Consider the following 20851-nt stretch of genomic DNA (forward strand, 5'->3'; position numbering starts at 1 on the left):
CAGGCGGCGAGAGAGAGCTTAGAAATTTTGCTTAGAAAACTAATGATTCAGACTCTGACTCGTTCCCAGAATTATGAGTGTCTTTGCAGGTTCCCTCGCCCAGCCTGTGCTGACTCAGCCAAACCTCTCGGCATCTTCTGGGACAAAAGCCAGACTTATCTGCACCTGTTCATTGGATACAGTGTTGGAAACTACAGGGTTAGCTGCCAGCAGCAGAAGTCAGGAAGTCCTCCATGGTATCTCCTGAACTAGCACAGTGACCCACAAAAGGGCCCGGGCCCTGAGGTCCCTACTCGCTTTTCTGGATCCAAAGATGCCTTTGCTAATGCAGGAATTCTGCTCATCTCTGGGCTGCAGCCTGAGGATGAGGCTGACTCTTTTTCCTTGGCTGGCTGCAGTTGGAACTCTCACAGTGACACACACACAGGCAGGACAGTGGTTGAAAACCTTGAACGGTTCAGGAGCCAGATCTCTGACTCTTACCCAGTTTACATGTTCTGAATATGCACTACTTTGATTTGCAATTTGCTTTCAGATTATTCCCTCATATCTGAACTCTGGATCAAAATAAATATATGTATCTAATCAATCAATGTATGTATTGATTGATCTTCAGGAATCTCTATCTGATTTTATCACTTAGGACCCTGATGTTCTATAGGTTACAATCTGAGTATATTGCTATTATTAGCTGACTTTATTGTCTAGCCACCATTATTTTTTTCCACCCAGGTGAAAGGGATAAATAAATTCAAGTTTCTTGTTCTTTGTCTGAGCTCTTTCTTCTTCACGTCTCTGACACATCAGAGCTCATGCCTCTTCTTCTTCTGACAATTCCCAAAAAAGAATTTTCTCACTTCTTTGTGTATGTCCATGTCTTTGAATTTTTTGAGTTTGTCAAGCGAACTGATGAAGTCCAAGTTTCTTCTTCTGGTCCAAAATAAGCTCATTGGAAGCATCTTTGAGATGTTTATCAGTTTTCAGGTTCAGAATCTCAGTGGGCCTAACCTAGTCAACTGCAGTATGATTTCCTTGGAGAAACACTGTCATCAGTGAGATAATAAATAATTCTATAGGCCCACTCAGTCTAAGGTCTCTGAGGGAATGTCTCTCTGAGTGAAGATGGACTGTATGTTCTTTCTCACGCACATAATTTTTTCTGCTAACACTATATTTGTATTGTCCTGGGACTCTGAAGCTGGAGGACTTCTTATTTATTCCTTCAGAATCAGGGATCAACCTCTGGCTGACTCAGGGATCAACCTCTGCATCCTCACTGTCAGAATCTGCAGGAAGATGAATCTTCTTCAGCAAAACACACCAGTAGTAACTGTGTAACCGGGTTCCATTAATAATTCCTGTCTGGGAAGTGTTGTGAAAAGTTGCTTGCTGAGGTAAATTTGATCAAAGACATCTCAGGGCAGGGATTTCTTCCCTGTGTGCAACTCAACTATAAGAAAAGATGAGATTGTGAAGTTAACTGCTACATGGATGGATCCAGAGAGCAACATCCTGATTGAAGTAAGCAGAAGGACAGACACAAATGATCTCTCTCATGTGCAGATATAAAGAAACACAGTAGTGGAATACCTAATGGCCAAAGGCTACAGAAACTGGGAACTGGTCTTCAGTAGGAATCTAACCACGGGGTCTCTGGGAGAAGGGAGTACACTGGAGGGAAGTGGACACACCAGCTTGAATATTTTATTTATTTTTAAATTATTACGTTTTTGTTTTGGCAGCCTCACCTAAAAATGATCAGACCTTATTCCTAGCTTGGTGCTCAGGGATCACCTCTGATGGGGCCCAGGGGATCATATGGCACCAGGTTCCAACCAGGTTGTCCACATGCAAGAGGAGTGCCCTACAAGTTGTACTATTTCTCAGTCATTGGAATGTTCTATAGAGCTTTACAATCATGGTGATTAATTAATTTTTCGTGGAGGGTTACATAGTTCTCAGGATTATGTCGGTTATACAATTCTCAAACACCCTTCCCTTCACCAGTGCCCATCTTCCATCACCAACCCCTCCAGTATACCTGCCGCCCCCTCCCACCTCCCCAGTCCCCACCCTTGTACATGATAAGTTTCACTTCGTTTATGCCTTATCTTGATTACATTCCATGTTTCAACACACAACTCACTACCGTTGTTGGGGTTTCCCCCAAAAAAGGAAAGCAGTCCTATTGCCAAGGAGGCATTTGATAGTTCTCTGTGTAAAACACAAAAATAAAAAGAAAGGGCGCGCAGGTGGCGAGGCAGGTGAAGGAAGGAAGAAGGCCAAACTGGTTGCTCGATCGGTTTATTTCATGTCCATCTCCATTCTCCTCTGATTCTCCTCCTGCTTCTTTCTCCCCCATCCTACTTCATTCTCTCTCTCTCTGCCTCTCTCCCGGCTCTCGGTCTCTCTCTCGATCTGTGGATCTGGCCTCCATGGATCTGGCCCCCGTGGATCTCGCCCCGTGGATCTGGCCCCCAACCCACTCTTACAGCCTAGTTAAATCTCCACAGCATGAGGGGGTTGGGGCATACACATAGGTGTGGTCAGCAATAGGGTAAGGTTCTTTTCCCTCAGGGGATGCTTCTCCTAGGACTTAATTCTCTTTCAGCAGGAGGATCCACCCAAGGGCAGAGTCCCATGAATGTGTTTCTCTTCTCCTCAGCCAGCAAACATATAAGAATTCATAATATTAATTACTTTGTATGGACACAATAAGAGATGCATTAAAGCTTATAGAATTGCTCTCCTGGGGCCATCTCAATCTCAGACTACAGTGCTCAGGCCAGATCAGTCTTTCCTATCCCTGGCAGGGTCCCAGTCTCATAATTACTATTGGATCATGACAGCATTTGTCTATGATCAAGCTCTTAACTTATAGTTAAGAATTAGGCACTTTGGCCAGGCCCATCTCGATGCCAGGGTAGCACATAACTCACCGCTTGCCCTGGATCCTTCCCGTCCCACGTCGGGGACCCTACTTTGGGGTGCTAGGAACTGAGGGCAACTGAGGCTTAAGTGGAGAAAGCAGATGCCCAGAAGGGAATAATATTCGAGGCCAATTAAGTCCCAAGTTACAAAAACATAATATTGTCTTCTTGTGTCTATACAAAAAAGACATAGCTTTAAAGTAAATTATTCAAAAGGCATAAAGAGGAGAGAAAGGCAATGTTATAATATTCAGTGTCCTAGGAAGTTCTGACCTTACCAATTAACAGAGTTTGATTAAGGGAAGAGCAGATAAACTGGTAGAAATGGTTACAGATAAACAAAGGAATGGGAGTGACTTGGAGCACTTTGATGGGTGTGACTGATAAACTAAGCTCCTAGTGGCAAGGGGGAAAGGACAAACCAATGATATCCAACAGTTCTTCACTGCTAAGAATATAGAGATATTAAGTCCCGCTGTTTGTTACATAACTTTTCTTTTTCCCCCTTGCCCCGCGCCACTGAGTTCACGCCTGTTTAGTAATCGCCACGCTGCCTGACAAGGGAAAAAAACCCGAAAAGGATGGTTATTTCCCGTCATCGGCAGGCGTGGGGCTCTGGCTTAGTTGATAGACTAGTAGAGTGTCTGCAAGCAGTTTCTGGAACCGAAGGTCTTGCGCTGGTATCGGCTCCGGCTCGAGATTCCACCAGCGTCCCACTGTTCCATGTACATAATTTTTCCCCTTATATCCCATTCCCACGCCACCAGGTCTGTTTGCTTAATGGACATCACACTGTAGTTGACGACACGCCGCGTTTCTTCCCGAGAAAGAAGAAAATTTCTTCTCAGTCGGCGTGGGGATATAGCTTAGTTCAGTCTAGAGAGATGGCTACCACTTTGATTGCCTTCAATATTTCAGCAACAGACTTACTATTCTTGTTAGGATCTCCCACAAAAGTCCGACCCATTAAAAAGGGACATATTACATATTGCTGATGCTAAGATGACATTAGGTTTTGGGTTTCTGTATAAAGTCCAGGGAAAGTACAACCAGAAATAACATCACTACAAACTTTTACCCTTTTATGGTGCTCATAAGATGGAGAAGCCTAGAGAGAGGCTCGGCGTCTCCATTTTGCGCTCAGGAAAACCACGGATCCTGCGCTGTGCTCAGGAGGGAGGAGTTGAGAGAGAGAGAGGTTAAAAGAATTGTGGGATGCCCGGTTCCCACCGTTTCAGCGCACCGTGGGGTCTCTGGTCCCATGCCGGAATTAGTTCAGTGGGCTGCTTGGAGTCCAAGGGCGCTTCCTTGGGCTCTTCCATCATGCTCGCTCCACAGCAGGGTCCAAAAGGGCATTTAACATTTTTTAAAAATTTTATTTTCATAAAGTTGTTCACAATAATTGATTCCATCAATATTCAACACCAATCCCACCACCATTACACCTTCCCATCACCATGTTTTCGAATTTTCCCACCACCACTCAGGCCTGCCCCACAGGCAAATGCAAGATAATTTATTTTGTATTATTTGTTATGAGTAGTATCAATATCTATAAGATCCTATCTCACAGTATTTCTACAAAAGAGTTAAAAAAGAAGAATAATATGAGATGATGCATGGTCACCGTTTCCCAGAACTCTAAAACTTTAAATAAATGGGGTCCGGAGACATTCTGCAGTGAGCTGCTGGGTTCAGAGATTCATTTGTGAGTCTCTGGATCAGGGCCATTTATGAGCTTAAATGGCACCCAGAGGCAGTTTGTGGGTGTGACAGTCAGGACCCTTAAAGGGCAGGCAGATGGGAAAGGGTAGGCCAGTTCCCACCTCTTGAGGGCTGGAGTTTTCAGTTACTGGTCCCACATACCTGGGTTTTTCAGCAGATTTATTCTCTTGTGTGTGGGGGGGCCAAGCCAGGACAAGCCTATGAATATCTACCACAAGAGTGACAGGGATTGGGTTCTGGAGGTTTGCAGCTGCAGGGCTTCCTTTGGGGCAGGCGGAGAGAGGATGCCTGCTCCAGGCTCCGTAGTGAAATCAGCCTGGTGCAAAGTGTGGAAACAAATATGCCAAGAGCAGTTTGTGGACATGACAGCCAGGATCCTGGAAGGGTGGGGAGATGGGAATTAATTTTTTTTAACTAGCCTAAATCTATTAATTAATTAATTAATTTTTATTTATTTATTTTTGTTATTTATTTTATTGAATCACCATGTGGAAAGTTACAAAGTTCTCAGGTTTATATCTCATTTATACAATACTCAAACACCCATCCCTTTACCAGTGCCCATATTCCACCACCAAAAACCCCAGTATACCTCCCACCCCCCGCCCCCCACCCCCACCTGCGTAAGTGATAAATTTCACTTCATTTTCTGTTTACCTTGATTACATTCCATATTTCAACACAAAACTCACTATTGTTGTTGGAGTTTCCCCCCAAAAAAGACAGCCCTACTGCCAAGGAAGCATTTGATAATTAGTTTTCCATTACTGAGAATGAAGAGATACGAAATCCCGCTGTTCCAAGTACATAACTCTTTTTTTTTCTCCTTCCCTCGGCCCCAAGTTTGTGCCTGCTTAATAGTCCTCATAATATGGCGGGGGGGCAGGGGGGGAAAGTTGAGAAAGAAGGATATTTCCCCTCCTCGGCAGGCGTGGGGCTATGGCTTAGTTCAGTCTAGAGACATGAAACTAGCCTACATTTAATGGCTCTTTATAACATATAAAATTCATGCAGCTGGCCAAAGGAACAAATGCAAAAAAGAAGCACATTTCCATTCATACATTACCAAATTATACCATTCCCATCACTTATTTTATGCTATTTTCTAATACTTTCATAATAATGTGAAATAATAATGAAAATTAAGCTCATCTTTGTCTCGGCCATATCATGAAGTCTATCTATAGTATATGCATGAGTTTGTGTAATATGTGTGTGTGAGAGAGAGACAGAGAGAGAAGGAGAGCTAAGTCATAATCTCATGTGTAAATTTCTATTTTGGCCTTTCAGAATTTATTTGAATTTGATCATGAGTCAACTGTGAGAAATAATTTTATTCAAGTATTAATATGATATATCACTTTAAGATATGTAAACAAGGGTCAAACATGTGTCATTGCAATGAATACTAATTTGTCCTTTTAACCAATTTGTAAATCTTTCACTAGAATTTTAAAAAATATATTCATAACAGTTATATTAAAATATAACTTTTGCATAATTTTCTTAATTGAATAAATACTAGTAAGCTATATTTACCACTATTATAACTATATCACAAGAATTAGAATATTTTCCTTTTATGAAATGTATGTAGACTGCGCCATAGTAATAGAGCATTTGCCCTGCACATAAACACCCAGGAACTTCAAATAGTCCCAGGGTGATTCCTGAGTTCAGATCGTGGAGTAAAAATTGAACACTGCCAGATGTGGGCCCAAATAGTAGCTGAAGAAAATTTATGTGATGTGAAAAAAATTTTAAATTTAACATCTTGAAATTTTCTGAGAAAGTATCGAATTGTAAGCCATTCTATGGAATGCCTACATAATAACTTTTCATAGGTTGTGAAAAAAACTAATATTTTATTTGTTTTATTTCAAATGCAGCCAATTTTGTATTTTTCTAGATGAATATGCATTTCACTAACTCAATAATACAAAAAATCAGGGTTTTTTTTCTATTCTTTTCAAGTATAGCCAATAGAGGGAGCTGTGGAACTCCCTTCCTTTTTGAGCACAGCTGCTAAGTGAGGGCCATTAACTCAGAGAAACCAGTCCTGGGGTGTGGGCCTGTGAACAATGAGTGGGATTCAGCTCTTGTGTACTCTGGGCTAGGACCTCTGTGTGTTCTCTGCAGGTGTTTCCTCCCAGAACTCCCCCTCAAAACTCTGTCCATTCTGTCTGGAGTGTGAACTGAGCCCCATCAAAAACATGAACAGCAGGAGATGGGCAGTTATTAGATTTAACTAATTTGCATGGACAGCCCCTCCTCTGGCAGAGGGAGAAAAGTAGGTGTGGGGCAGCCAGTGCCCACTGTGGGATCAGAGGGTGGTGTGCACCATGGCCTGGACTGCTCTCCTGCTCACGCTCCTCTTTCACTGCACAGGTATGGCTAGGACTCAAGAGGCTGCCTGGTAGAACTTCCTCCTTGTTCATAGTATTGATGAGTTTAACCTGATTCTTGCCTGAAGATAATGCAAGTCTTTCTTCGCAGGGTCCCTCTCCAGCCTGTGCTGACTCAGGAGCCCTCGGTCTCTGCATCTCCTGGAACAGCAGCCAGACTCACCTGCACCCTCAGCAGTGGTTTCAGTGTTGGCAGCTATGCAGTACGCTGGTACCAGCAGAAGACTGGCAACTCTCCTAGGTTTCTGCTGTATTACTACACAAGTACACAGTTGGGATCTGGAGTTTCCAATCGCTTCTCTGGATCCAAAGACACCTCAGCCAATGCGGGACTCCTGCACATCTCTGGGCTGCAGCCTGAGGATGAGGCTGACTATTACTGTATGATTTATGACAGTGGTACTAATCACAGTGACACAGGCATAAGAGGAAGTGGTACAAAAACTTTCATCTGTTTTGAAACTTAAATAATGACCCTCTTCCAACATAAAGCTACTTTAGCATATAGCAATTTTATTTGGAAGTAATTTTTCTTTCATAATGACCTATCCAGCATTTTCTTATGCAATGTAGTTGAATTTAAAACTTCTAATGAACTTTCAATAACAATAAGAAACTCATGCAGAGGTCAAAATTTTACTCAGCTAATTAAATTTTAAAAGCCACTCACGTCCCACCTCCATAACTGTGTAAGTTCCTCATCTATGGACTTATTCCAGAGACTCAAACAAATCTCTAAAGAACTCACCTAGCCACACACACAAAAAAGTCTCAAAAACCCATTCCTTACTGAGAGCTCCGGGAGGGGGATGGGTGGGCCAGCTCTTGCCAAACAAAACCCTTGCAGTCACTCCCCTAAAACCACATTCCAGTTAAAAATTGAACTCCAACCGGACAGCCCAGTTAAGTGCTCTTGAGTTTCTAGAGCATGCAGCAGCAAATGCATGTCCATCATCTACATCACTGATATGCCAGTAGTAGATGGATGGCATGTAAAGTAGAAACCAACCGATCTCCGCTAACAAAAACATTAACAATGGAGGTTAAATTCCAGCAACAGCTTAGTAAAAGCCTCACACAAGGATTTCATGTCTCGTGCTGAGATACAATTTTCACAAATATTCTTATGCAGAAATATAATTTTTTAAATCTTGAAGGTAGAAAGGATAGGTTTTTATTGTGCCTCTTTTTCAGAATTTTAAATTTTCCTCTTTTTTTTTAATTAGTGAATCATTGTGAGGTACGGTTACATACTTATAAACTTTCGTGCTTGCATTTCAGTCATACAGTGATTGAGTACCCATCCATCCGCCAGTGCCCATTATAGAAATATTTTTTATCATTCTGTTAGGGATAAAAAAACATTATAAAGTAAATTATTGTCGGCCTGCTACGGGCACAGGCTTGAGGGGTGGTTGGGAAAATGGAGACAGTGGTGGGAGGAAAGGGGTAATGATGGTGAGATGGGTGTTGAAATATTGAATACCTATAATCAATCATCACGAACAACTTTCTAAACAATGATGTGGGGGTTGGGGTGGGGGACGATCAAACTAGAACCAATTGGGCTGAATTTTAAAAGACTGGAGCAACAGCTTAGCACAGTAGGGCATTTGCTTTGCACGCAGCCAACCCGGGTTTGATTCCTCTGTCCCTCTCAGAGAGCCCAGCAAGCTACCGAGAATACCCTGCTGACATGGCAGAGCCTGGCAAGTTACCCATCGTATATTCGATATGCCAAAAACAGTAACAACAAGTCTCACAATAGAGATGTTACTGGTGCCCGACAATGCTACAGTGCTATTTACATTGCAATTTAAGCCTGCATTGCTCAGATCACCAGCACCATAATAAACATAGAAATCCTTTTACAGCACTTAGAATATGTTTTTGTAGGCATTTGAGAATTGCCTTACATGACCATCCACCCCTCACCCTTACTGACAGTCCCCTGTGCTCAGGGCTATGTCATTTGCTTTGATCATAAAGATAAGGCACTTATATATGAGCTTATATGAGAAGCTGTGTAGACTCAAATTAAAAAAAATCCAGAAAAGAAATGGTCTTGACTCATACTCTCAGGTACTGAAGCTTCCATTGCAAAGTCTGAACAGAGGGGGCTAGAGGGGGAAACTGGATTTGAGGTTCTGGGTCAACATTGATGTATTCCAGCAAAAGTGATAAACTCGGAGAGGGATGTGCTACTCTTATAGGCAACACCATTCAGGACCCAAAAGTGTTCCTCTGATTGTTTCCTTCTCCTTAAACTGGACTGTATCCTCTACTTCTTGATCCCTGCAAGCAGTTGACCAACAGTCCAAGGTATTGATGCCGGCTGGCCACACATTAAGGATATCACTTAAGGTAACTTTATCCATAAAAGCTACATAGAAAGACATGATATAATATCTATATTTTTATTTACAGGAAACAATGACAACATTGGGGTTCCTAAAAGAAGCTCCAAAGGTAAACCCTAAATTTGCTGGATTTGGTTTACACTCATGTGTAAAGTAACACGCAACCCGGAGATTCTTCTTCCAGCTATTTATTAAGAGACCTTCTCATGCAAACAGAAAAAAGGACGAACGAAGCATGGACTAAGGACGAACTAAGGAAAAGGAACCAGGGGGGACCCCTAGCTAGGCAGCTTCCCTCCTTATATACCTCTCGCTGCTTGTTTTCGCCCACGTGTCTGCATCTGATAGGTTAGTTACAGCTTATGGGCGTGGCAAGACATCCTGTTTCCTTATTAGGAATGGTTTTCGAAGCACACAGGTGTTGTTTACGAAGAAAGGTGCAATTTACAAGCACAGTGCAACTGTTGTTGCAAAGCACGGTCCCCTGGAGGCTCTCCACACTCATGGTTCCAGGTCTAATTGTCTTATCCTGAAATAATGAACCTCTTGTTCGTTCCTTTGAGGACAAGGATGAACATTCTTGTCAGGTCAGTAACTATAGTGTCCATACCACCAAGAGTTTCTGCTCCTGATGTATAGACTCAAATCTGCTATCTGTTCATTTCTGTATGTTCCTCTATCTCTTCCTGTGTCCCCACGTGCTTCCTCTCCTGTCTTCTTCTAACACATTCTAAAAATAAAGAATGAGTTCAGTAGAAATATATAGTTGGTCACACACATAAATAACTACAATTTTATTTCTAGGGCTAAAATAGCTGCAACCATATGGTGATGTGGATGAGATGGGGCGACAAGAAGTGAAGAAGTCCTTTTATGTCACCCAGATATCTAGTTCCACTTTGTCCACACCTCATACGTGATTGCTCTTTATGAGCCAGGACTTGCCTGTTGTTCCAAAGACCTAAAGCTTTAGGAAATTTATATTCATATTCATTTTCCTTAAGTCATTTCAACTCTCTGGCTCATGCTTGCTGTGAAGAAACATTGTTATGCTTTGGTAATTTTGCGTTTAGAGTTTATAGTTACAAATTGTATTGTGATAAATAAACTAGTAGAGACTTATTCCTAGAAACCCTTGTTCTTCTTCAGGGTCAGTGTTTGCAGTATTTACTAGTACAGTGAGGCAAATCCAAAAGTTTTAAATAATAGGACATACCTTGTCAAGTGGTAGAGGAAAATGAAAATATAAGGGGGTGAAAAGGGAGATAGTTTAGGGGTCAGTTGTGTGATTTGCTTTACAAGGCTGGTGTTGATCCCCAGTTTGATCTGTAGTCCCTACCAGGTTAGGTGTAACCCTGGGAGGTTGCCCTGGTGGCCCCCTACACTGTTGCACCAGAGCAGAGCAAAAGGGTCATAACATTGAACATTGGCCTCAATTGGCACAGTATCAAGGATTGTGTAGACTAGGTCCTCTGAGCACTACTTTGGAGGCTCTCACCACACAAAATGGGCACCTTCCAGAATAATATTTTTGGCTTGGATGTGGGCCATACCCTGAGGTCTCAGGAGCTATTCTTCGTTCTGTTCTCAGGAGTAATGCTAGTGGTTCTAGGGGACCACAGGCAGTACTAGAGATCAAATAAGGTCAGCCACGTGCAAGCAAGCACTTTAGCTCTTTAAGTTTCTGCTGTCCATGAAATTCTGTATCATTCCTTCATCTGAGTTATAATATCATTTGCCAGTCGAATAGCCCAAAACAGGAATAAGCCCCGTTCTGAGACTGCTCAATGCACTTCCTAAATTTCTTTTTGTTGGGAATCTGAGTTATCAAATCTAGATATTCTTCCAAATGTTCTTGTACTTATGTGGTGGGGGCAGTGGTTTATAAAATTATCTTCTCCAAAGAGCATAGATTCTGGACATTGCCTGGGTTTATCCCCAGCAGAACTTCCCTAACACTATCCGTAACACTGTCTCTGCAGTCATTTCAATAAACAGTCCTTTCAAATCCTACCAGACTGCATCAATTCTAAAGCTGCAATCCCAGGTTTTTCGAGATGTTGAGGACATTGACTACCAAGTCTGAAGAAAGTACTAGGGAGGTCCAGCAGGTAGACATGGGTCTAATGCTATTATCTTGATGGAAAAATCACACATAGGAACACATCCAGTGAGGCAAAAGAAGAACTCTAAACAACCTTGCTTCTAGTTAAGAATTGCAATCTGTAAACATCTCAGATCCATAATCGTAGCTTTCATAGCATACATTAATTACCACAAGGCCCAACACAACTCACCACATTTTCAGTTTCTCCTACCTACTAAGACATTCTCTGCTCTTTCCCCATTCTCCAATGACATCAATTTCAGATGTCTAGTCCTTTTGAAAGCCTATGTTATATGCCATCATTTTTAGTTGTAAATTTATGGAGTAGGAGAGTTTGGTGTCTATAATATCTGCCATCTATCTTGACTCTCAATGGTTAAATTTCTACAAACTTCTGAAGCTAGAGTAATATAAGTGTAGTTCAATGCAACCAGAGACCAAAGAGAAATTTTTATCTATATAATAAAAATAAATAAAAACTAAAGATTTGTAAATAAATAAGAGTCCAATTCCATGAATTAAAACTACAAAAGACAGCTGCAAAACTGAAACAGGCTTAACTAAGAAGATTAGGTACTGGTATAAAGAAAACGACAAAACGCTACTCCAAGAAATAAAGGAGAACATGAGGAAATGGAGACACATCCCCTACACATGGACTGGGAGAATTAACATTGTCAAAACTACAATATTTTCCAGGCATGGCATAGATTTAATACCATCCCTACTAGAATACCCATAATATTCTTTTTCAAAGAAATTAACCAAACACTCCTGAAATTCATATTGGAACAGTATACCCCTACAAATAGAGAAAGAAATCTTTGGAAAAATGAATAAGATAGGTATCAACGTCCCCCAATTCAAACTGTAATACAAAGCAGAAGTAATTAAAACATCATAGGATTGGAATAAAGACAGACCTGCAGACCAATGGAATAGAGATGAATATCTTGACACGAGTCCTCAAATACATGATTATTTAATATTTGATAAGGGAACAAGAAATATGAAGTGGAGCAAGGAAAGCCTATTCAACAAGTGTGCTGGAAAAACGGGGCAGTTACATGTAAAACATGAACTTAGACCTCGTTCTAAGCATGCAAAAAAGTCATATTAAAATGAATTAAATATCTCAACATAAAACCTAAATCCATAAGACACATGGAAGACAAATGTAGGCAAAAACATCCATGACATTGAAGTGAAAGGCACTTCAAAGAGGGTATTCCGGAGATATTGGTGGTGAGGAATGTGCACTGGTGGAGGAATGGGTGTTTGATCAGTATGTGATTGTAATCCAAACATGAAAACTTGTAACTGTCTCATGGTGATTCAATAAAATTAAAAAAAAAAGATAAAACACCACTGACTAAGCGAGTAGAAGCAAAGAGAAACATATGGTACTATAGGAAGCTAAGAAGCTTCTGCGCCTCCAAAGAAACAGTGACCATGATACACAGACAGCCCACAGATAGGGGAAAATTATTTATCCAGTACCCATCTGATAATGGATTAATGTCCAAGCTATATAAGATACTAATGTATCTTTACAAGGAAAAACATACAAGCCCATCAAAAATGGGGAGAAGAAATGAAAAGAAACTTCCTCAGAGAAGAAATATAATTGGCCAAAAGACACATGAAAAAATGCTCTATATTGCTAATCATCAGGGAGATGCAGATCCAAACAATGATGAGATATCACCTCACAGCACAGAGGCTGGAATACATCAAAAATAAACACTGGCACAGATGCAGGAGAATGTATATTCTCCTTCATTTTTGTTGGGAGTGCTGGACTGCTATAGCCTTGGAGGAAAATAATATGGATATTCCTCATATTTGAACACCCATTTGACTCAGCACTATTACTTCTGGTAATATACTCTGGGGGACTAAAACCACACAGCAGAAACCCATCTGCACTCCTATGTTCCTTGCAGCACTATTCACAATAGCCAGAATCTTTAAAAAACTTGAGTGCCTGACAACAGAAAAATGGATAAAGAAACTATGGCACATCTACACAATAGAATACTGCACAGCTATTAGGAAAAATGAAGATATGAAATTTGCTTATAAACTGATGGATATGGAGAGTCTTATGCTAAATGAAATAAATCAGAAAGAGAGAGATAGATGTAGAATGACTGCGTTCATTTTGGGGATGAACTTAATAACAAAGGCCAGAGAAGATTGGGACCAGGAGTACTAATCAATGATTCAATGATTGGTAGCTTGTCACAACAGTGTTTGGGCAGCAAAGAGCAGTTAGGATAGAGAAGAGACCAGTGTAACAATAAACAATAGTAGTTGGAAATGAACATTTTGGACAGGAACTGGGTTTTGAAATTCGGTAAAGGAATATCCCTGATAATGTTTCAGTATCTGTATTGCTAACCATAAGACTCACATGGAGAGAGAGAGATAGGGAGGCAGAGAGAGAGAGAGAGGGGAGAGAGAGAGAAAATTCCTTCCATAGAGGCTGGTAGGGTGGGATATGAGGGAGCTGGAGGGAAACTGGGGACATCGGTAGTAGTAAATACACACTGGTGAGAAAAGGGTGTTGCGACAGTGTGAAAGAATTTCATAATTGTTTATCTCACTTGACTCATGAAGAACTTTAAAATTGTTTATCTCATGCGATTCAATTAAAAAATTAAAAATAAATTATAGAGGGGCCAGAGAGATAGTACAGAGGGCAAGACACTTGCTTTGCCTGCCACCAATTTGGATTCAATCTCCAACATCCAATATTATCCCTTCAGCACTTCCAGGAGTGATTCCCTGAGTGCAGAAAAGGAGTAATCTCTGAGCACTGCTGGATGTGGCTCAAAAACAAAACAGCAATAGAGATACAGTACTTGAGTGGTGGCTGTTGTGTAGTGACATATACTCTGAAGAACACAAAACTGTAAATCTAAAAGCATAGACATACTTGTGTAATCTGAAGCTATCTCAGTGAAAAGGAAGCTTTAAAAAGTGAGGTTATATCTTAGAGCACGTCATCCACTACATGAAAGGTTCTTCCATATCAGATAGAGATTCTGTCTGTAAACCTCCCTCAGTGAAATCTCTTGCATTTGAGTCAGAAGAAACTGTCATCAAGAACACATAACCACTCCCCGCCCCTTTTAAGAAGCATCTTCTGGGTGAAACCAAGTTAAAAGTATCACTCCTCATCCAGAGTTTGAGAGAAATCTCAATTTGACAAACAAAAGGCAGATAAACATATCAATACTAAGAGATCTACTTAGGTGTTGAAATTCTGTGACAAATGATGTTTTTATTGTTTCTCTGATTCACAGGTACTCAGGGCTTAGTCCAGTCTCTGTGCTCTTGGGTCACTCCTGAGGGTGCTCAGGGAACCATATGTGGTGCTAGTGATGGAACTAGGGTTGTTCACATATAAGGCAAACCCCTTAATCCCTGTACTAGCTCTCAGGCATAAGTGGAAAAATTTTAAAGCAGCAAACATAATATCACTTCAATGAACAATTATGGGTATTTTGTAAAATAAATGAACAAGGATAAAATGCAAAAAATGTAGTAATAACAATACAAACAAAAGGCACATATATATGTATATGCATACATATTACATATTACAGTATAGGAATCAAAACAGTACAGGAACTCAGAGAAGTAAACAGATGAACTTGATGTTAAAGAGTAGTTTATTTAACAAAACTAAGAAATATGATACCAACAACAATTAGCAGAGACAAAGAAAAAATAATGGGTGTCATTTAGCATGGTAAATAAGGTGAACCATTAAAACTTGTTTCAAAGATAATGGGCCTGAGCAATATAGTGGGCAAGCTACCTGCCTTGCATGCAGCTGACATGGGTTTTATCAGCAGCACCTAACCCATATTTGATCCCTCGAGCCCCGCCAGAGCTGGGAGTAAGCTTGGAGCACCACTGGGAATAGCCCCAAAAGCAAGTCAAAACAAAAATAAAATAAAGTAATTTTAAAAGTAAATACTGAATTGAAAAGTGCCTTTTGACATGAAAAACAATCACCACTGTTAATTTATTTATCCATTTTTTAGTTTGGAGGCCACACCAGCAGTGCTCAGGGATTCCTTCTGACTCTGGACTCAGGGATCACTCCTAGCTGTGCTCAGGGGACCATATGGCATGCTGGGGGTTGAACCCAGGTCTGCTGCATGCAAGGCAAGCACCCACCTGCTCTCCTATCACTATGGCCTGCCACAGTTAATTATTATCAAGAGAATGTCTCCAGAGGGTCTATGAATAAGGTTGAGCAAAACAAATCCTGCTGCCAATTCAGGCTGACTGTGCCCAAATTGCACACATACCCACTGGCTTGAATTAGAGGTCACCACAGGTGCTTCCTCCCAGAGGACTCACTCTGCCACCTCAGGCATCATAGCAAAACTAGGTCAGAATTAAAGATGTAGACCTGGGGGGAGGGAGCATACTAAAGGACTCCAATTTGCAACAAGTGCATCCAAACACAAATCCTTACCCCAGGGTGTTGAGAAAGATAAAAGAGGCAGCAGAATAGTTCAATGTTAGTTATCAGGTCCAAATATCCAAAGAAACTCACAATTGTTAGAAAAGGCAAACAATAAACATCAATACATTGTTCATTTAGGTACTGACATCACAAGGCGAATTTTTAAACATTTTAGGCACCTTGACTTACAATACTGCTAATGATAGGGACTCATGCATACAATATTATACCACCACACACTCAAGCCACTATCTCTACCTGCATCAGGGTAAGTTCAATACTCTAGTCCAGACTTTAGATTCTGTTACCTTCAGTCACATGGAAAATATTTTCAATGCATCAATCATGGTGTCTGTCTGATAAGTAATTATAGACTCTTTAAGGAGAAAAAGCCAAATGTCATAAGCTAGGACAATAAATTACCAACCCGGAATTTTAAATCTTTAAAATAGCAAAAGATTATATATGTATATATATGTATATATATATATATATATATATATATATATATTACTGTCACTGTCCCTGTCATCCCCTTGCTCATCGATTTGCTCGAGCGGGCACCAGTAACATCACCATGTGAGACTTGTTGTTACTGTTTTTGGCAAATCAAATACACTATGGGTAGCTTGCCAGGCTCTGCCATGCGGGTAAGATACTCTCCGTAGCTTGTCAGGCTCTCCGAGAGGGGCGGAGGAATCGAACCCGGGTCCACTGCATGCAAGGTGAACACTCTACTGCTGTGCTAATTAAAAAGTATATATTTTGAAAAGGCATAGAATTTATATACTAACAATTCAGTTATCACTAATCTATTTATAATTTCCTTTTTAGGTTGTTAATAATTATTTCCATGTACAAATATACAAAAATTTTTTTGAAATAACTCAACAAAGGGTAACTCCAACCTTGAAAAGAAAGCATAATAGATTTTGAGCACAGAAGAAAACATGCAGAATGTTTTTGACAAGTCTCAAAAATATTAACGGATTATCTTTGTATCGGGAAAATAAGAGGAAAATATAGAACAAAAATATAGGACACTCTTTGCTGGAAGATTATTTGCTCTACAGAATACCCACCATCAGATTTATCTTGAAATTGTCACTAGGTGGTGCTGTTCCTCTTCTCTAAGTTGACCAGGGCTTTAACAAATTCAGGTGGTTGTAAATCAGTTGACCCTGCACCCATACACACGGAGCGAAGTGGATGTTATATCTGGTGCTTTCTCCCAAAAGGCAAAACTCCAAGAGAAATACCATCCACTATCTCAGCAGGAATGTCTGGCTGGGGCCAACAACCCAAAATTGGATTGTGGTGGTGATGATGGTCTATGTTTCCTAACTTCAAACACACGATTTTTACCCAGGTTGCTTCAAGAAAAGATAAAAGAGACACTAGAGATACCAGCACCAGATTTGGGCCAGGGAATCTTTGCAACCTTCATCGTGGTCCAAACTACTGCTCTTTGCCTTGCTCACTTGTTTCCCGCATCCATGGATTTTTCAGAATTCAGAGTTGGAAGTAATGGACCTGCCTTGGTTCCTAATCACGAACTGGTGCTTGTTCCTAATCTCTAACTGTTTTTTTGTTTCAAGGTCCAGTTCTCAGGCTAAGTCCTAACTGACCATGATACCAGGAAGAACAACCACTCTTGTCTCTGGGTCAGTCAGGGATGATTACAAACCACTACTAGTGGAGAAGAAGCACGGCCAGTACCACAGGGCACTGACTTCTGACTTAATCAATAAACACTCCTTGCCTCTGCCTGCTCCTTTGGCTCCCTCCTTGGGGGCCAAACTGTTTCACTTGGGATGCCCCAGAGGGGGGTGGGTGAGACCCCTCCACACCCCAAATACCCAGCCTTGGCAGCCAAAAACCTCCAGAATCCAGCCTCCACCATGCTCATGCCACTCTCCACAGCTCAGGCCTCGCCTCACCCATGAGTGAATGTATTCCTGTACTGCACAGTACTTCAAACCAGACACCCTAGCCATACTCCAAGATTACCCACCACATTTGATGGGGTAAAAAATAGGAGCAAACCAATCTTAAAGGGAAATATGCAGTTTTTACAGATATATTTATAAAAAGCACACAAAGCTCAAACTTTAACGACATGTTAATGATCCCTTGTAGAAGGCCTAAATGATCTAGTAGAAATACAACAATCTCTACACTCTTTCCTCTAAGGATACTTTTTTTGTAGCAGTTTCAGCGGTTTTTCATAACAAATAATACAAAATATATAATTTCAGTTCTGCTTTTGGGCAGAGATTTGGGTTCAGGATGGAGAATGTGAAATATGGTGGTAGGAAGATGTAATGGTGCTGGGATCTGTGTTTGAATATTAAATTGATCAAATATTGTGAACTACTTTATAAAGCAAAAAAGTTAAAAAAAATTAAAAAGACTTCTGCCACCAGCGCCTGCCCAACTACCCTATGCTCTTCTCAACAGGTCTATGTACCCAGGCATTTGCATCTGGACTGACTGAGGGTGTGGTCGCCACTGTAGGGGACGTGGCCTCCTCAAAGATGGGCATGGCCTTCTGTGGGGCCTCAGTTGTACTTCCCATTCCCAGCACTCTCGACTCACATCCCTAATTCTGTGGAATTTATTACCTAATTCTGTGGAAAACGTCCTGGCTGCCTCAGCCACAAAACGACAATAATCCACTGGCCTACTCCAATTCTACCAAAATACCAGTGTACACAAGAAGTTGTACAAAGCCCAATTAAAAAACCACCTCCTCTAATGCTTCACAACATGCATATCATAAGTCACAGAATAATGTCTGAGAGGAAGGATGTACTCTAGAAGGGGAGAAGGTTGACTACCGTCCACCGAGATTATTCAGAATCCTTTCCCACAATAAGAGGGAACAATACTAGTGAACTTAAAGGTGCTATCTCTATACAACGACAACAGCATGAAGAAACAGCACAAATCTCCACTATGAGGAGAGAATGAAGAAAAGAGTCCTGAATTCTGAACAGGGATTTCCCACAAATACGATCTCTCCGACAAAAAATTCTGAGATAAAATCCTGTGGATGTTCAAAGACCTCAAAGATTCAATGGAGCAGACATACAGAAAATTAAAGGAAGAAATAAAAGAAACCATGAAATGGATAGCCGAGAATATACAGGAAGAACTGAGAGCAGAAATAAGAAAGCTGCAAAAAGAAATGTCACAAATAAAGGATTTGGTAAATGAAATTAAAAACTCAGTGGGTGCCCTCAACAGTAGAATCTCTACAGCTGAGGAACCTTGAAAAGGAACAGCAGAAATCGTACTGGCAACAACAAGCAATGGGAAGAGACCTCAAAATAGCTCTAAGGCTAATCAGAGACCTAGGGGATGACCCAAGATGAACAACATTAGAATCATCAGAGTGCCAGAAGGGCAGGGAGGCAACTTCAGTGAAAAAGCCACAGTTAAAGAAACCATTGCTGAAAAGTTCCCAGAGATAGAGAATGTAGGCGTCCAGATCCAAGGAGCCTGAAAGGTGCCAGCTAAAAGAAACCCTAATAAAAACACTCGTAGGCATATCATAGTCAGAATGATGGATGCCATGGATAGAGACACAATATTGCAGGCAGCAAGGTCAAAGAAGGAAATCACATACAAAGGAGCACCCCTTAGATTTACAGCAGACCTATCAGAGGAAACCCTCCAAGCCCGAAGACAGTGGTGGAATATAGTGAAAAAAAAAACTCAATGAGATGAATACTTCATCAAGAATACTTTATCCAGCTAAACTCTCATTCAAGCTTGATGGAACGATACACTATTTCCTGGATAAACAACAGTTCAGGAACTTCATAGACTCAAAACCAAACGTAAAAGAAGGACTAATAGGGCTCTTGTAAGACAAGAAGGAAAACACCCATAAGCACAACAAACCCTTAAAGAAAGATGGCACAAAACCTCATAACAATAATCTCTCTCAATGTCAATGGTCTAAATGCACCAATCCAGAGACACAGAGTGGCAAAATGGACTCAGAAACTAAACCCAACATTCTTCTGCCTACAAGAAACACACCTGAACAGTCAAAGCAAACACAGACTCAAAGTCAAAGGATGGAAAACAATCCTGCAAGCACACAACTCCCTCAAAAAAGCTGGAGTGGCCAGACTAGTATCCGACAACATAGATTTCAGGTGAAAAAGATTAGAAGGGACAGCAAAGGTAATTTTCTATTTATCAAGGGATATGTAAAAAAGGAAGAAATCACACTCTTCAAGGTATACTGACCTAAGAGAGTAGAATATCCCTACAAACAACCCCAAATGTATGATCATCTAATCTTTGATAAGGGAGTAAAAAATGTGACGTGGAGCAAGGAGAGCCTCGTTAACAAATAGTGCTGGCATAACTGGACAACCACGTGCAAAGCAATGGGCATAGACAGGGACCTACACTGCAAAACAATGGGCTTAGACAGGGACCTAACACCGTGCACAAAAGTCAGATCGAAATGGATTAAAGATCTCAACATCAGACAACAATCCATAAGGTACATTGAAGACAAGGACGGCAAAACTCTCCACAATATTGAAGCTAAAGGTATCTTCTAAGATGATACGCAACTGATCAACCAAGTGGAAGCAGAGATAAACAAATGGGACTATATTAAACTAAGAAGAATCTGCACTGCAAAAGGTAAGTGACCAGAATACAAAGACAATCTACAGAATGGGAAAGGATATTCACCCAATACACATGTGATTGGGGGTTGATATCAAGGGTATATAAGGCACTGGTTGAACTCTACAAGAAGAAACCATCCAACGCCATCAGAAAATGGGGTGGAGAAATGAACAGAA

The 20851-nt window shown here is 40.9% G+C and overlaps 1 gene segment (V, D, J or C); it reads left to right on the plus strand.

The window, feature by feature from the left end:
- Positions 1-6997: 6997 nt before the first annotated feature.
- Positions 6998-7527, plus strand: LOC129407052 (immunoglobulin lambda variable 5-37-like). The segment is given in 2 exon segments: positions 6998-7053; positions 7161-7527. Coding segments are annotated over 2 exon segments (423 nt in total).
- The last annotated feature ends 13324 nt before the right edge of the window (positions 7528-20851 follow it).

Source organism: Sorex araneus, chromosome 9 (assembly GCF_027595985.1).
Source record: "Sorex araneus isolate mSorAra2 chromosome 9, mSorAra2.pri, whole genome shotgun sequence".
Taxonomy (NCBI): domain Eukaryota; kingdom Metazoa; phylum Chordata; class Mammalia; order Eulipotyphla; family Soricidae; genus Sorex; species Sorex araneus.